Source organism: Dermacentor silvarum, chromosome 9 (genome assembly GCF_013339745.2).
Source record: "Dermacentor silvarum isolate Dsil-2018 chromosome 9, BIME_Dsil_1.4, whole genome shotgun sequence".
In the NCBI taxonomy this organism is placed as follows: Eukaryota; Metazoa; Arthropoda; class Arachnida; order Ixodida; family Ixodidae; genus Dermacentor; species Dermacentor silvarum.
Genome location: NC_051162.1, coordinates 120,533,134 through 120,549,168, shown reverse-complemented (window position 1 = coordinate 120,549,168; position 16,035 = coordinate 120,533,134). Strand labels below are relative to the sequence as shown.

Below are 16,035 nucleotides of genomic sequence, written 5' to 3'. Positions count from 1 at the left end.
TTTAATGCGAAACCATTAGATGCCGCATTACGCGGAAAATCTGGCGTTGTCGTTGGCGGCAGTATGAGCGAATGATGGTACCAAAAATGGTACGACGGCAAGGAGTAAAAACACGTCAAAAAAATACTCGATCTGACGTCACATTTCTCAGCGATGTTCCTGAAAGCAAATTGAACTAATGCATTTCAAAAGAACATTATGTAAGTTTCGGCCTGGGTGGCAATCGAACCAGGGCCTTCGGCGTCGGAGACGAGCACGCTTCCCAAGGCCATGGCAGCTTTCAACAGCGAAGCTGTTTAACCTGGGCGTTTGCCGTCAGGTGTAACGCCGAAATGTGGGCCGATCCTGGTGGTAGTGCAGAAAGGGTCCAAGCGGAATGGCACATACCCCTGTGAACTAGCCGAATGTGTTTAAGCTGGAGGATGGTCCGTCGAGTGTACGCCGCAATACCTCCGCCTAGAGATGACGTCACCACGCATCGCCTAAAGCCCAGACCACACGTACGCTTGCGGACGCGCGCAAGCTCGCGTCTACGCGCCTTGCGGTTGCCGCGCCTAGCGAGGAATGGCGGTTTGCATCCACAAATACGCGCGACAGCGCGCGCTCACTGGCCTCACTTGTTTACACCTTGGCAGACGCCACTTCGTACTTCGTTGTTGACAGTGTTTCAAAATGCTTCGATATTTATAAACGTAATTGTTATATTTTTAGAACTGTTAGATCAGCACAAAAAGTGAAGAAGAGGCACTTTCTTGCATATTATAAATCTGCTTAACTGAGAGTTGAGTGTACCGCACCGTAGCTGCGTAGCCAGGCGCGCCGGCGCGAGGCAGCTCAAGCGCACAATATCAGAGAGGAGCTGATCACCGAGATCGCACCGCGTTTCGACGCGTACGAGCCGTGCCGCACCGTCTGCGCATGCGTGGGCGCGCAGACGCGAGCTTGCGCGCGTCCGCAAGCGTATGTGTGGTCCGGGCTTAACAACGCTGCGCGCCAGCTGCGCCGTCGCGCCTCGCCACAGCTGCGTGAGCCGTGACGTCATCGCGCGCGTAGCGTCGCATCGCTTCGCCTTAGCTTTGCCGAGCCATGATGTCACCGCGCCGTGCGCAGTGCTGTCGTGGCTGCGCAGAGGCGGAGCTAAGCCGTGACGTCATTGCCCGACCCATGGGATATATATATATAATATATATATTCTGCACAGTGCACGTCCATTTGACCTTTTACCCCCCCCCTATGAAATGCCCTCACGGGCCTTTAGCTAGGGTATTAAAATAAAATGATAAATAACTAAAGGTGTGCCTAGTGCGATGTGTCGTTAGGTACGTTACGACGCAGTCAATGGTTGGAGGTGGCGCCACGTCATCAGTGTAAAAAATAAAGACCAGCGAAGCTGTACTGTGGTGGGTTATGTATTTCCAATTATGTCTATTAAGATGTGATGGGTGTAATTGGTATTTGAGCTATTAAAGATGAGAAATATATATGATCCGGTCTTTTTCATTTATTTAGTGACCACAGGGACCATGGCCTTATGGTCGCTACGGTTCACGCCATAGGGGTACGGCAAAGGTTGGCACGTTCTTCATAAACATGTCACCAATGCCGCGCGCATTCGGTGCGAACGCGGCCAAATGGCCCGCCGTCGACAACAGTTGTGCGCGTTGTTTGTGTGACCGCGCACAGCGGTGTCAAAACGCTGGCGTGAGCAAGGGCGCCCGCAGCAGCGAGCGAAGGTTCATGCGGTCTATCGTTTCAACGGAAACTGAGCGGCGAAAGCACAGCGCCTACAAAGTTAGGAGCCGTGTTTCAGATAGCTTTCAAGATACGGTGGGCGCGACCGCCCGGCGCCGCGCAAAGTACAAGTTGCTCGCAGAGCAGAAGCCGCAACACCTCCCTCCCCGCGCTGCCTTCCCGCTTTCTTTCGCATGGGAGATTGAGTCGCCAGTTCCCCTTGCACCCAGTCGCAAGATACCCATTCGGTGCCGTAGCTAAACTTCATCTCCCCTCCCTCCCTCCGTCTCCCCATGGCCTTTCGCGCGACGGAAGAAGTCGCGTTTTGCTCTCCGCCGTGTGTTCGCTCCCCGTGAAATCACTCGCACACCATCGAATACTGAGCCCCTAACTGCTTCGCTGTAAAAAACACCGCATATCCACGAAGTGAATGATGATGAGTGGGCGAAGCACCGGGGGATCATTCGGATAAAACGCCGGAAGCGTTCTCCGGAACCCGGCTTCCGGTAGCGGAGCCGGAAGCCGGAGCTTGGCGTACATATACTGTATCACACACACACACACACACACACACACACACACATATATAATATATATATATATATATATATATATATATGTTACTGTACATGTCTGCAGTACATATGTACATGCTTTGGTATACACAGTATACATGCAAACCAGAGCTACGGACAACTACGAGGGACAAGGCTCGGCCCTAAGGTGCTTCGCTCCTAAGAGAGTACAGCTGCGCCTCTAGCGGGAGCGGAGAGTGCTAGCGCGGCTACAACGGCGCGACGGCGGACAAGCTCGACCCTAAGGAGCTTCGCCCCTAAAAGTATTAATGTCCAATGGAACGCCGCTGGGTGGTAATTTGAGTTATAAACTTCCCGCGGGCAAGCGAGTGCATTGAGACACTTGGCGCGTTTTTATTTGGCCTAAGCGAGCGCAATTAGAACGCGACGAGAGCTCGCGCACAGAATGAACGCGCGGAAAAAAGAAATTTCACCAAAGGAATTATAATAACTTTCGCATTCCCACACGTAAGCAATCTTAAGTGCCTCTGCCAAATTTTCTTGTATAAAAGATAAAATGAATTGCATTGTAAATTAAGCGCTTTACAGAAGCTTCGCATCATATAGGTTCCAACATGTGCGTTGCATCTGCGTAATTTTGTTTCGAGTCTGGGAAATGTTAGTTTAAAGGACATGAAGTACTTTCAAAGAGATTCCTAAACAAATTCGGACATTAAATTCGTCATCGTTGCTAATAATATAATGCAGATATACTTGCGAAATACGCAGGGAAGAGCGGAGGCTTTTCAATACAGCATATCTCTACGGCTCCTGCTTACATTTGGCTTCATTGCAGTCAAGGAAGATACCATCTAGACTCGAAAATGTTATTAGTACAGCAATAAAAGTTACCGAGGCACTGATAAGTCTCCTGACGTGCATTGAATGCGAAAGCATTATGACTCTTTCACGCGATACTTTTAAAGGATCCCTAAACCACCCAGAGGTCGAAATTTAGCTGTGGTGTTGCAGTTCTGCACGAGTCTACAACGAACACGTAGCCGCAAGAATTTCTTGAAATGGTGCCGGTAATAGCGGAGTTACACGCGTTTGAAGATCGAAACACGGCCCTCGCTCGTTTCGCTCTTTCCTTCGCTACTCTCCTCATCGGCTGGTCACTCCTCCTCGCCGAATGCTCCTCCAAATGTCACGTGACATACGTCATCGCCAACGCGCTGTCCACTTCCGGTTAAGGCACGTCCACGCTATAGCGGCAATATACCGACGGCGAACCGGCCTTCAGTGCCGTAGAACGTCTGCCGCGCGAGAGGTGTCCAAAGCAGACGGTAGTACACGCACACAGAGAGAGATAAAACAAGCAGTACAACGAGACAAGAAACATATTTGAATCACTGAAGCATAGGTATAGCTTGGAATATAGACCAAATTAGATCACATAAATATACATTTACTAAATGCATGAATTTGTTTACATAATTTTACATTTAGACCATCATTCGGAAGCCGAACTACCACCCGACGTGGCAGTTTAGTCGCTTTGGCGTTGGGCTGCTAAGCACGAGGTCGCGGGATCGAATCCAGGCCGCGCGGCCGCATTCCGAGGAGGGCGAAATGCAAGAACACCCTTGCATTGAGTGCACGTTAAAGAACTTCAGGTTGTCGAAATGAAACCTGAGTTCCTCACTACGGCGTGCCTGGTAATCATATTCGTAGCATTAGCACGTAAAACCCCAGAACACCCCTTCACCACCGGAAACCCAATCTACATGAAGTAGCAGGTTGGCATCCATAGCCTACATTGACCAATCATGTGCTTGAATAATGACTTGGTGGAAAGCCCCTGGAAAATAGACACTTTTGGTTGTTTTATTTTACTTGCTCGAGAGAGAGAGAGAGAGAAACGAGAAGGGAAATGTAGGGGGTTAACCAAGGACGTGCCCGGTAGGCTACTCTACGCTTGGGCAGAGGGAAGGGGGAAGAATAGATAAGGAGCGATAATATAAGAAATAATAAAGAGTCAGTCATTCGCAGAGTCAGTCGCAGCGGAAGGTCCACTGTCACAAGCGCTCATGCAGTCCAGTCTCCTTCAAGAAGTGAAGGAGAACTTTTGTGGCCTTTCGCATGCAAGAATGCGTAGGCCATGGTCCCAGAATATTTTCCTCTGAGAGCACTCTGCTATCTAACATGCTGAGTTGAGCTTGAAGAATTCGTCGTTGAGCGTCAAAAGCTGGGCAATGACACAGAAGGTGCTCTAGCGTCTCATCGCACCCGCACGAATTGCATGCCGCACTGTTAGCCATTCCTATTAGGAATGAATAGGAATGACATTACTGCTCGAAGTGTTGGAAGTAGTAAGCACCCTTAAATTCTGCAAAGTGTATGTTTCATACAAAACACCGTTTTAACACCCTGAAATATGAAATGGTGCACTAAGAGTGGTTTCTAACGAATGTAACCATTTTAGTAATTTTCAGAGAAAGTAAGGCTGCAAAAAGAGGTGTTTCGACATCTAATCTATCCTCGAGGTTGTAATTTTCCTGAGTCTGTAGAAAAGTTATTGTGACAAAGTAGTTCGGCGCCCTGAGCATTGATAGTACATTTTTTGGTGTTTCGAAGTCCAGTATCATCATATGGCAAAAAAATATAAGTTGAAACTGTCATGTCAATACTGCTTTAAGAGGAATATAGTGTTGCTTTACTGCCCTGCGCTTAGAAACGCCACGCGTGCCATAGAACCCGATGGGAGTAGGCTTGGCGAAGCATCCTATCGGTCGCCGATGCGAGGGTCTCGCCAAATACTCTGCGCGCTTATCGGGTGTGAAGGCACTGTCTAAGACAAGGAAGGAGCGACGCAAACTGGATCACAAGTGCAAATTGTTGGCCTTGCTAAACGACGGCACTTCGGAGATTGACAATTTGACGATGGTCTCTTTAGAATTAAAGCGAATGAAATGATTAGAGGCGGCAACAAAAATCTGGGCTTTTCGATATCTGCTCGCGCGTATTACGGGAAGTGACGCTGAACGGGAACTGACTGGGACGACGGGAAGCTGACTGGGGCAGCTCTGGGAGGTGACGCTGCTCTAGCACACCGGCCTGAAATTCCTCTGTGGACCCTGCCTACTGATCGGAAACTTCTGGACGTGGATGTGGATGGTTTTGCCTGTTACAGCACTCATCGACACTGGAGCGCAAATTTTCATCATGAGTGCAGACCTTCAAACGCGCCTTAAGAAAGTCCTTACTCCCGCTCCGACTCGACTGCTACAGGTCGCCGACGGTGGAACTCCGGCTGTGCTCGGAATGTGTGCTGCACGTGTCATTGTCGCTGGCCGCCACACGTCGTTTTGTGTTAGTGTGCTCGAACGCTGCCCCTCCCCCCCCCCCTCCTCCCCGATGTGATCCTCGGACTCGACTTTTTGACCGCCCATTCTGCTCCGATTGAATGTTCATCGGGTCCAACTTGGCCTACCCCTTTCCATTGACCTTCCTGCTCAAGCCCCAACTCAGCTTTGTTCTGCGGATTTTATTTGTCTTCTTCCCCAAGCAGCAACCTGCGTCACGGTTTTCGCCTGTCCACCTGTTCTTGACGGAGACAATCTCTTCACTCCCGCGCCCCGCAGGGGCGTCTGCGAAAGCAGGCGTTTTGGTGTGTTGCGACACCACGGACCCGAGCACATGGGGGTTGGACCCTCCCGCGTCTAACCGTGCGCGGCTTAGCCGTGTCCGGGGAAAAGGGGATCCTGGAGGTTGAGCCGAAGCCGGGTGTTTGGACCTTTATGGCCCCCCGGCGGAGGCAACACACCTCTTTGGCCTCGGCTTCACGTAGACGGCACCCCCGGACTGACCCACCCGGGGGAAATCGGTAGTTGCCTTTTCCTGTTTCTCTCTCCCTCCAACCTTCGTCTTTCTCTCTCACTTTCCATCTCTCCTGTCTCCTCTTCACTTCGTTTTACTTCCAATTTTCCAGCAGCAAGGGTTAACCTGGTGTAGTTTATCCAGCCTTGGGTCTATTATATTAGGTTATAGTGGCTTTGTACAGCTGGCGTCTTCGTTGCCTTCGGGTTTCGTAGCGTCCCCATGTTGGGCTCGGTGGTGGGTGGCTGGCATAGCTACCGAAATTATTGTTCCCTTTATGGCTTTTTCGTCATTCCCCCGACTCCCCGATCGCCCTCTTTCCAAGAGAGGGCGCACCGATGACTCTCTGAAGCTTTTTGTCCAGACCAAAGAAATATACCCGAAGTACCACGTGCTAAGTTGTCAAAACAGTGATAAAACTGCAAGAACACTATCACCATTTGTCGTTGCGAAATGCCTTACTGAGAAACTAGGTCCCGGCTATAAGGTCACAAAAATGGCCAGCGGTGATCTATTGATTGAACTTAATGACAAGAATCAGTTCGAGAAACTGTCCGGACTTGCTGAAATTGGTAATACCCCTGTCTCGATGAACCCCCACCGATCTCTGAACAGTTTCACGCGGAGTTATATCAGAACAAGATTTCCTTGACTTGAGTGAAACCGAGCTCCTTGAGGGCTGGAAGGAACAGCATGTGACAAATGTCCAAAGAATTAAGATCAGGCGGGATGACAAAGAGATCCCCACTAAACACCTAATTTTGACGTTTTGCACAAGTACCTTACCAGAATATATTGAAACAGGCTATCTGAAATCAAACTTAGGCCCTACATTCCAAACCCTCGCCGCTGCTTTAAGTGCCAGCGATTCGGTCACGGCTCTCAAAGCTGCCGGGGCCGTACCACATGTGCAAAGTGTGCGTCGCACGACCATCCTGCTGACAATTGTACTGAGGCACTACACTGCGCAAACTGCGACGGTGATCACCCTGCATACTCCCGCTCATGTCCTTCCTGGAAGAGGGAAAAAGAAATAATTACGTTAAAGTTCAAAGAAAACATTTCCTTTCAGGAAGCGCGAAAGCGCATTTCCTTCCTACATATCGCAGGGTATGCTGATGCGGCGCGTAAGGGGGCAACGCCGCAGCAGACTCCGGCATCAGCCCGGCCCACAAAGAGTGTGGCCGCGGCTATGCCACCAGCCCCCCAGGCGACAGCAGCCAGTGCTGCTGCGCCATCTCTTAAGGAGGGCCCATCGACCTCTGGGTTGGTGGCCTCCAAGGCCCTGCTTTCTGAGGCAAGGCCTACCCTGAAAACACCCCGCTCGAATGAGCGGAAGTCCAGCGGCTCTCAGGAGTCGATGGACACAACTACAAGTCAGCCGGCGCACCCAGCGCCTCCTGAGCGGCGCGAATCTCGCGACCGCTCCAAGAAAGACAAAACACGGATTACGGGGCCTGGAAAGGCTCCGTAAGCCAATTGGACTCCTCTTGACACACAGCACAAGAAAACAAACAATATGGATACACAAATACTACACTGGAACGTGAGAGGTCTTATGCACAACCTCGATGACGTTAAAGAACTTCTACACAAATACAATCCAAAGGTGCTGTGTGTTCAGGAGACACACCTCAAACCAACACAAGGTAACTTCCTCAGGAAATACGCCATTTTCCGAAAAGATCGAGATGACGCACTCGCCTCTTCGGGCGGCGTCGCAATCATAGGGAGCAAAGATGTTGCTTGTCAGCAGTTTCTTCTCCGAACTCCTCTTGAGGCAGTCGCAGTCCGAGCGGTGCTCTTTCAGAAGTTGGTCACTATAACTTCCCTATACATCCCTCCGAATTACGAACTCTCTAGATCAGAGTTTCTAAGCTTTATCGCTGAACTTCCCCAACCATATATCGTTGTTGGAGATCTAAATGCCCATAGCAGCCTGTGGGGCGATTCTCGTTGTGACGTGCGAGGGCGCTTAATTGAAAACTTTCTTTTCTCATCTGATGCGTCCTTGTTAAATAAAAAAGAGCCCACATTCTACAGCGTTGCACACAAAACATACTCATCTATAGATTTAAGCATCGCATCAAGTACACTCATGCCATACCTGCAGTGGAATGTTATCAAAAACCCTTATGGGAGTGACCACTTCCCGATCATATTAACATTGACAAAAAGTGAAGAAAACTCTCCTCATGTTCCCCAGTGGAAGATTGATTCTGCCGACTGGAAGCAATACAGAGAGCTCACCCACCTAACATGGGATGACATCCGTAATCTTAACATAGACGAACGCAGTAGCATATTTCACAGCATTTATTGTGAATATAGCTTCCATATGCATCCCAGAAACACAAGGAAAGCATTCGAAACGACGTGTTCCTTGGTGGAACAATGACTGTAGGGAAGCACGAAGAAAGCAAAATAAGGCTTGGGGACGCCTTCGTGACTCTCCAACAACAGAAAATCTCATAAACTTTAAAAAAGTAAAGAGTGAGGGTCGAAGAACGCGCCGCCGTGCTAAAAGGGAAAGCTGGCAAAAATACATATCAGGCATAAATTCTTACACAGACGGAAAGAAAGCCTGGAACCGAGTTAACAAATTAAACGGCCGGCAAACTCATCATCTGCCATTATTAAACAACCAGGGAAACACTCTTGAAGACCAGGCCGATTTTCTAGGTGCCCACTTTGAGTACATTTCTAGTTCGGCCCATTACACAGATACATTTCTGCGGTACCAGCGGCAAGCAGAGCGATTGCCCCTGGATCAGAAAATAACAAAGAATGAACCTTACAACCGTCCATTCACCATGGCGGAATTTCAGGCCTCACTGAGCTGCTCTAATAAGACAGCGCCAGGAAGAGACAGAATAGCTTATGACATGATCAAACACTTACACCCTGAAGCACACAAAACACTTTTGTCGATATTTAACTCCATATTCTGTGGTGGGTACATCCCGGCTGCCTGGAAAGAGGCAATAATAATTCCCATTCTCAAAGAGGGCAAGGACCCTCTTCGGCCAGCAGCTATAGGCCTATAGCCCTAACAAGTTGCCTGTGCAAACTCTTTGAGAAAATGACTAACCGGCGCCTGATCCATTTTCTTGAAAGTAACAAAATACTAGATCCCTTACAGTGTGGCTTCAGGGAAGGTAGATCCACAACAGACCACCTTGTCCGCATCGAGACAAATATCCGGGATGCCTTTGTGCATAAACAGTTTTTCTTGTCGGTGTTCTTAGACATGGAGAAAGCCTATGACACCACATGGCGTTTTGGAATCCTTCGTGATCTGGCAGGAATGGGCATCCGAGGGAATTTGCTGAACGTGATTCAAAGTTATCTCTCGAACCGCACATTCCGTGTTCGCGTTGGTAACGTCTTATCTCGTCTATTCACCCAAGAAACTGGTGTACCACAAGGAGGTGTGCTGAGTTGCACCCTATTTGTTGTAAAAATGAATTCTCTCCACAGTGTGATACCACGCACAATGTTTTATTCGGTTTACGTGGATGATGTGCAAATCGGCTACAAATCTTGTAATCTTGCTATCTGCGAGCGACAGGTGCAGCTTGGCCTCAACAAGATTTCCAAGTGGGCGGACGAGAATGGATTTAGACTAAACCCACAAAAAAGCACGTGCGTCCTCTTCTCGAACAAAAGAGGTCTGCAACCAGACCCCTCTGTTGACCTTAATGGAGAACGGCTATCTGTGAGTCATGAATATAATTTCTAGGCCTCATCTTAGACTCTAAGTTAACTTTTGTCCCGCACCTTAAGTACCTGAAAACAAAGTGCCTGAAGGCTATGAATCTGCTGAAGCTCTTGTCACGCACATCATGGGGAAGCGACAGGAGATGCCTCCTTAGCTTATACAAAAGCCTTGTACGGTCACGCCTTGACTACGGAGCCATAGTTTATAACTCTGCAACACCTAGCGCTCTAAAGATGTTAGACCCCGTTCACCATCTGGGTATTCGGCTTGCTACAGGCGCCTTCAGGACTAGCCCTGTAGAAAGCCTGTATGTTGAGTCGGATGAATGGTCCCTGCATCTCCAAAGAGCATACTTAGCTCTATCTTACTCCCTGAAGGTAAAGGCAGATGTAGAACACCCATGCCATTCCACTATAAGCGACATATCGGCTGCCAGGCTGTATCAAAACCGGCCGTCTGTGAGGACTCCTTTGTCCATGCGTCTAGAAGCGTCGGCTGAAGAAACAGGCATCCTACTGCAGGAGAATGTCTTAACTGCTCCCAGTTGGCTTCCACCACCTTGGGAGTGGCAGACTATTGAGTGCGATGTCTCCTTCATAGAGATCTCCAAGCACGCACCTGAGACTCATATACGCTCACACTTTCTCGAGCTTCAGGCGAATTACTCATGTGCAGAATTTTACACAGACGCTTCCAAATCTCCTGCTGGTGTTGCGTACGCAGCTCTGGGACCGTCTTTTTCGACATCTGGTACACTAAATCCACATACAAGTATTTTTACAGCTGAAGCATACGCAATCCTCTCAGCAGTTAAACACATAAAGCGAATGAATGTTACCAAAGCAGTTGTGTTCACAGACTCATTGAGCGTCGTTAGAGCTCTAATGAGTCTACGAAAATACAAGAATTCAGTTTTTAACGAACTCTACAGCTGCTTATGCTCAGCCTACATGGGCAACCAAACGGTCATAGTATGCTGGGTACCTGGCCATAGAGGCATAAAAGGCAATGTAGCTGCAGACGAAAGTGCCACGTCAGTTGTTTTAAGTATACAGACACAAACATACCTATCTCTCCCACAGACCTAAAGCCTTTCTTGCGCCATCAGTTGCGGAGATGTTGGCAAAGGCAGTGGGACAACGAAGTGTCAACAAGCTACATATGATCAAACCAAGAATAGGGAAATGGATGTCCGAGAAAATGGCAAGACACAAGGAAGTGCTTCTTTGCAGGTTAAGAATAGGTCATACTTTTGGCACACACTCGTACCTCCTTTCTGGAAGTGATCCTCCAAAATGTGATAGGTGTGGCGACATTCTTACAGTCCTCCATGTTCTTGTCGAGTGCCCTGAAATAGAAGGCCAGCGTAAAAAGTACTTTTATCCCGCATATCGTGAGCACATCCCTCTTCACCCAGCATTCTTTCTTAGCCATGAGCCGCTTTTTGATTTTAATACAGTCTTAAAGTTTTAGCAGATGTAAACATTTTACAAATCATCTGGCCAGGGTATCTGTAGCGCAGCCTCGTCTTGCAGGCTGCAGCTGCAGTGCAAATGTTTGTACAGCAGGTGCCTCTCAGCCCTTGATTTCAAGGAACCACTTGAGGCACTAGTGCAAATGTATACCTTTTAATACATCATTATTTGTAACAGAATTTTTATAGTCATAGCACTAATCATTAGTCATTGTCATAATTTTAATGCCAATATATTTTACGCAATTTACAGCGACTTGCTTTTAGGCCTTTTACAGCCATGTTACATCAACTATTTATCATTCATAGACCACTCTATGGTACATTGGAAAAACTATCATCATTTGTCATGGCGCTCTTTGGCCATATCTGGCCCTTGCGCCAATAAAAAACCACATATTATTATCTTCACTCCCGCGACTTCTGTCCTGCTTTCCCACAATGTCTCCTTCCCACACACCGTCATTTCTGTAGCGGCCAATCAGACCTGTCTTCCCATCCTAAATTTCGGCCAGTGCCCTCAGGTACTTCCTCAAGAGATGTCGCTTGCCCCGTTGCCACCGTCCCGCAAATGCCGTATTTCCGCTCTATCTGTTGCGACATCTTCAACCAGTGCTCGTTCTGCGCCTTCTGTATCTGCACCCGCCCGACGACATTGCAAAGATGATTGCGCCGGAGCTCGCACCCCAATCTGCCGCAGCGCTCCGTGACATCCTCGAGTCCTACGCCGACATTTTCGACCTGAGCGATCGCTCTTTGGGTGAAACTACGGTTGTGAAGCATCTTATAAATACCGGCGATGCGGCAGCTGTTCGCCGCCGCCCATACCGGGTGTCGCCCTCTGAGCGACAAGTTATCCAGAGCGAAGTTGGCTAAATGTTTGCCAAAGCGATTATTGAACACTCTTCTAGCCCGTCGGCTTCCCCTGTTGTTCTCGTCCAAAAGAAGTTCGACAGCTGGCGATTCTGCGTGTACTATCGTCATCTAAACCAGATCACCAAGAAAGATGTATACCCACTTCCACGGATTGACGATGCTCTAGGTTGTCTCCACGGTGCCACTTATTTTTTAGCAATAGACCTTCGCTCCGGATATTGGCAAATTGCCGTGGATGAAATGGACGTGAACAGACCGCATTTGTCACACCTGACGGCCTTTATCAGTTTAGGGTAATGCCTTTCGGCTTGTGCAATGCCCCGGTGACCTTTGAACGTATGATGGACATGCTCTTGCGTGGCTTGAAATGGTCCATCTGTTTGTACTACTTGGATGACGTCATCGTGTTCTCTCCAACTTTTGCGGCCATCTTGAACGACTTTCATCTGTTCTTTCTGTTTTTAGCGCCGTTGGCCTGCAGCTCAACTCCTCCAAGTGCCACTTCGGTCACCGCCAATGCTTGGACATCTCATCGATTCATCAGGCATTCGCCCCGACCCCGCTAAAGTTCGTGCAGTGCAGAATTTTCCGGTACCAACCTCTGCCAAAGATGTTCGCAGCTTTATCGGCCTTTGCTCTTACTTCCGCCGGTTTGCGAAAAATTTCGCGCATGTTGCTCGTCCCCTGACTGACCTTCTCAAGAAAGACGTTCCTTTCTGCTGGGGCCCTTAATAAGCGACTTCTTTCTCGCGCCTCATCACGCTACTCACCACACCTCCTATTCTCGCCCATTTTGACGCCTCCGCTCCGACAGAAATTCGCACTGACACCAGTGGATGCGGCATCGGCGCAATTTTAGCCCAACGCCAACGTGGGCACAACCACGTTATCGCCTACGCTAGCCGCCTTCTCTCCTCATCCGAACGCAATTATTCGATTACCGAGCGGGAATGTCTCGCCCTCATTTGGGCTGTGGAAAAGTTCCGACCCTACATATATGGTCGACCATTTACGGTTACAACCGATCACCACGCCCTTTGTTGGCTTTCTTCCCTCAAGGATCCCACCGGACGCCTCGGTCGCTGGGCCGTACGCCTTCAGCAGTACACATACACTGTGTCGTTTACATCAGGACGCCGACTGCCTGTCTCGTCACCCCGTCGATGCACCGAACGATTTAGTGGATGCCGCACCGATCTGCATTCACTCGCTTTCCGCCTTGAAAGACAATGGAGCTGAACAACGACGCGATGAATGGTTACGGCAGCTTATTGAACGCCTGCTCTCTGACCCGTCTGACCCATTCCTTCACATGTTCTTGCTACAAAACGACACCCTGTATCGCCGGAACATGCACCCAGACGGGCCCGAGCTGCCAATCGTCATTCTGTCTCATCTTCAGCAGACTGTACTCCAGCAACAGCACGATGTTCCCACCACTGGACACCTTGCCGTCTCTCGGACCTATGACCGAATTCGGCGACGATTTTTCCGGCCCCATCTCAACCGCTCCGTCCGTCGCTATGTCGCCGCGTGTGAGTCGTGTCAACGCCGAAAACGACCAGCTGTACATCCTGCTGGTCTGCTGCAGCCTCTGAATATATCAACCGACCCTTTTTTTTTGCGTTGGCGTTGATCTACTCGGACCATTCCCTATATCAAACGACGGAAATAAGTGGATTTCCGTCGCTACGGACTATACCACCCGTTATGCCATTACAAGAGCCCTTCCCACCAGTTTCGCTATAGACATCACTGACTTCTTGCTTCGCGACGTTATCTTACACCACGGCGCACCTCGTCAACTTCTCACCGATCGCGGACGATACTTTCTTGCCAAAGTCATGGACGACTTACTTCGATCCTGTGCTACTAAACACAAGCTTACTACAGCCTACCATCCTCAAGCTAACGGTCTTACTAAACGCCTGAACCGGACAATAACTGACATGCTCGCGATGTATGTTTTCTCCGATCATCGCGACTGGGACACTGCTTTACCATTTGTCACGTTTGCGTACAATTCTTCGCGCCACGACACAGCTAGCTATTCGCCCTTCTACCTTCTAATGGCCGTGAACCGACCTTGCCTTTTGAGACTCTTCTTTCGACCACACTCGATTCGCCGACAGAGTACGCTCGTGATGTCATAACCACAGCGACCCAGGCACGCCATATTGCCCGTCTTCGTCTCTCTGCTTCACAGACACGTCAGAAGTGCCGCTACGATCAGCGCCACCGCGACGTCGTATACGAAACAGGTGCTGTTGTGCTAGTTTTGTCTCCATCTCGACGTGTCGGTCTTTCGGAGAAACTCCTCTCGCGATACTACGGCCCTTATCGCATCCTCCGCCAGGTGACGCCTGTCACATATGAAGTGTCTCCACTGGAGGCTACCGCGCCTTCACCTCTATCTGACATCATCCACGTCAGCAGCCTCAAGCCGTTCCTTTCTGGAACCAGTGAGTCGCACCAGTAAGGTGCTTCTGCCGACGGGGTTAATGTCACAGTATGTACTGTGGGAAGAGGACATGGTTGGTGCCCGGCGAGACGACAAAGAAGATTCTGGGTTTCGCTTCTCTAAGCAGCCATTAAAACTGAGCCATGTTTTGAGGCAACAACAACAACAACCAATCTGTAAATACCAGTACGCTTCTTCCTTCCCGTAACAATATGTATCGCAAGTCTTACCACCAGCCACTAGCCGTCGGCTGCCATCCACAAAAACCGGTGATAGGCCAATGAAAGCAATTCGCTTTAAAACACCAGAAAGAGCCATATGAACTGATTCTGTTTATTAGAGAAACGATGCACCTGAATGCGTATACTTATAGTAGTATTTGTCTGTTTGTGTATAATTACTAGTTAGTTAATAAGGCGATGATTGATGTAGTTCCGCCAAGCGGAAGTCCGCGCCAGACTTCGAGATAGAGCACTACAACGGTAAACGGGGAAAATAAACGAAACACATCAACTGTAAACACACCCAACAAAGAGGCTGAACCTGTAGCCGTGGAGACAAAAAAATACAAAAAGAAATTAAAAGAAGCTTTCTTAGGACGCCCGGTGGGCCGTCCGAGTGAGTAGGTGATGTGACTCCTCGCGGAAAGCGCCTTCTTCGAATGTATTTTGTGTCAGTGCACTTCGAAAGATGCACCATGTCGACCGTTTCATTTGTGCTGTTTCTGTTTTGGCAGGGTAGCCTTTGCTCTTGTTCATAAGAGTCTTGAGGACACTGCCGCCAACGTTCCAGGACGTTTGGTGTGAGTGCAGTGTAACAATAGTTTACACCCTTAAACGTGAATAAGAGTGTCAATCGGCGTATAACTCACGGTCTTACTCCCTTTTCGGGTGTAATAGCGCGATATATAGACCGATTTACACCCTCGTTCACTTCTAAGTGTGTGCAATGTATTTACGGCGTGCGGCAGAATTAAGGCTCCTCTTCTCGAAGCCATGTTGCTGCCATTCATTCACCGTGCGGGCTTTACTCGATGGCATACGAAACCGCCTACCACGCCCTGTGCTTCACCAGTGTACACATCAAATCATTTTAGGCAGCAATTTCTGGTCCTCTGCATTCTCATTCATTCATTGACGGCAGCACACCATAGATGTTACGAGCAGTAATCTCCGTCGCTGTTCGTTCTCATAGTTATCGTCACCACTGAATACGTTCTATACATCCCGTGGCGAACATATCCTAACGGTTGCACCGAACAAGATTGCGAAGGATGACATCTTGTTTGGGCCCCTGATGGCTACTCTATTTCGTGGGAGACTCCAGCTGCGTCCAGCCTTGTCGGTTTCTTGCACCGTTCTGCCAAACTGATCTTGTT

At 49.1% G+C, this 16,035-nt stretch overlaps 2 protein-coding genes across 2 annotated transcripts in view; both read right to left on the bottom strand.

Annotated features, from left to right (window-relative positions):
• LOC125939896 (60S ribosomal protein L10a-2-like) overlaps nt 1–13,697 on the bottom strand; it is a 43,862-nt gene extending 30,165 nt beyond the window's left edge. Inside the window, exon 1 of the mRNA XM_049655418.1 lies at nt 13,554–13,697. Coding sequence (XP_049511375.1) covers nt 13,554–13,697 — 144 coding nt within the window. The remainder of the gene's footprint in view (nt 1–13,553) is intronic.
• Nucleotides 1–16,035, bottom strand: part of LOC119464963 (60S ribosomal protein L10a-2-like) — a 49,241-nt gene that overhangs the window by 2,284 nt on the left and 30,922 nt on the right. The window lies entirely within an intron of this gene.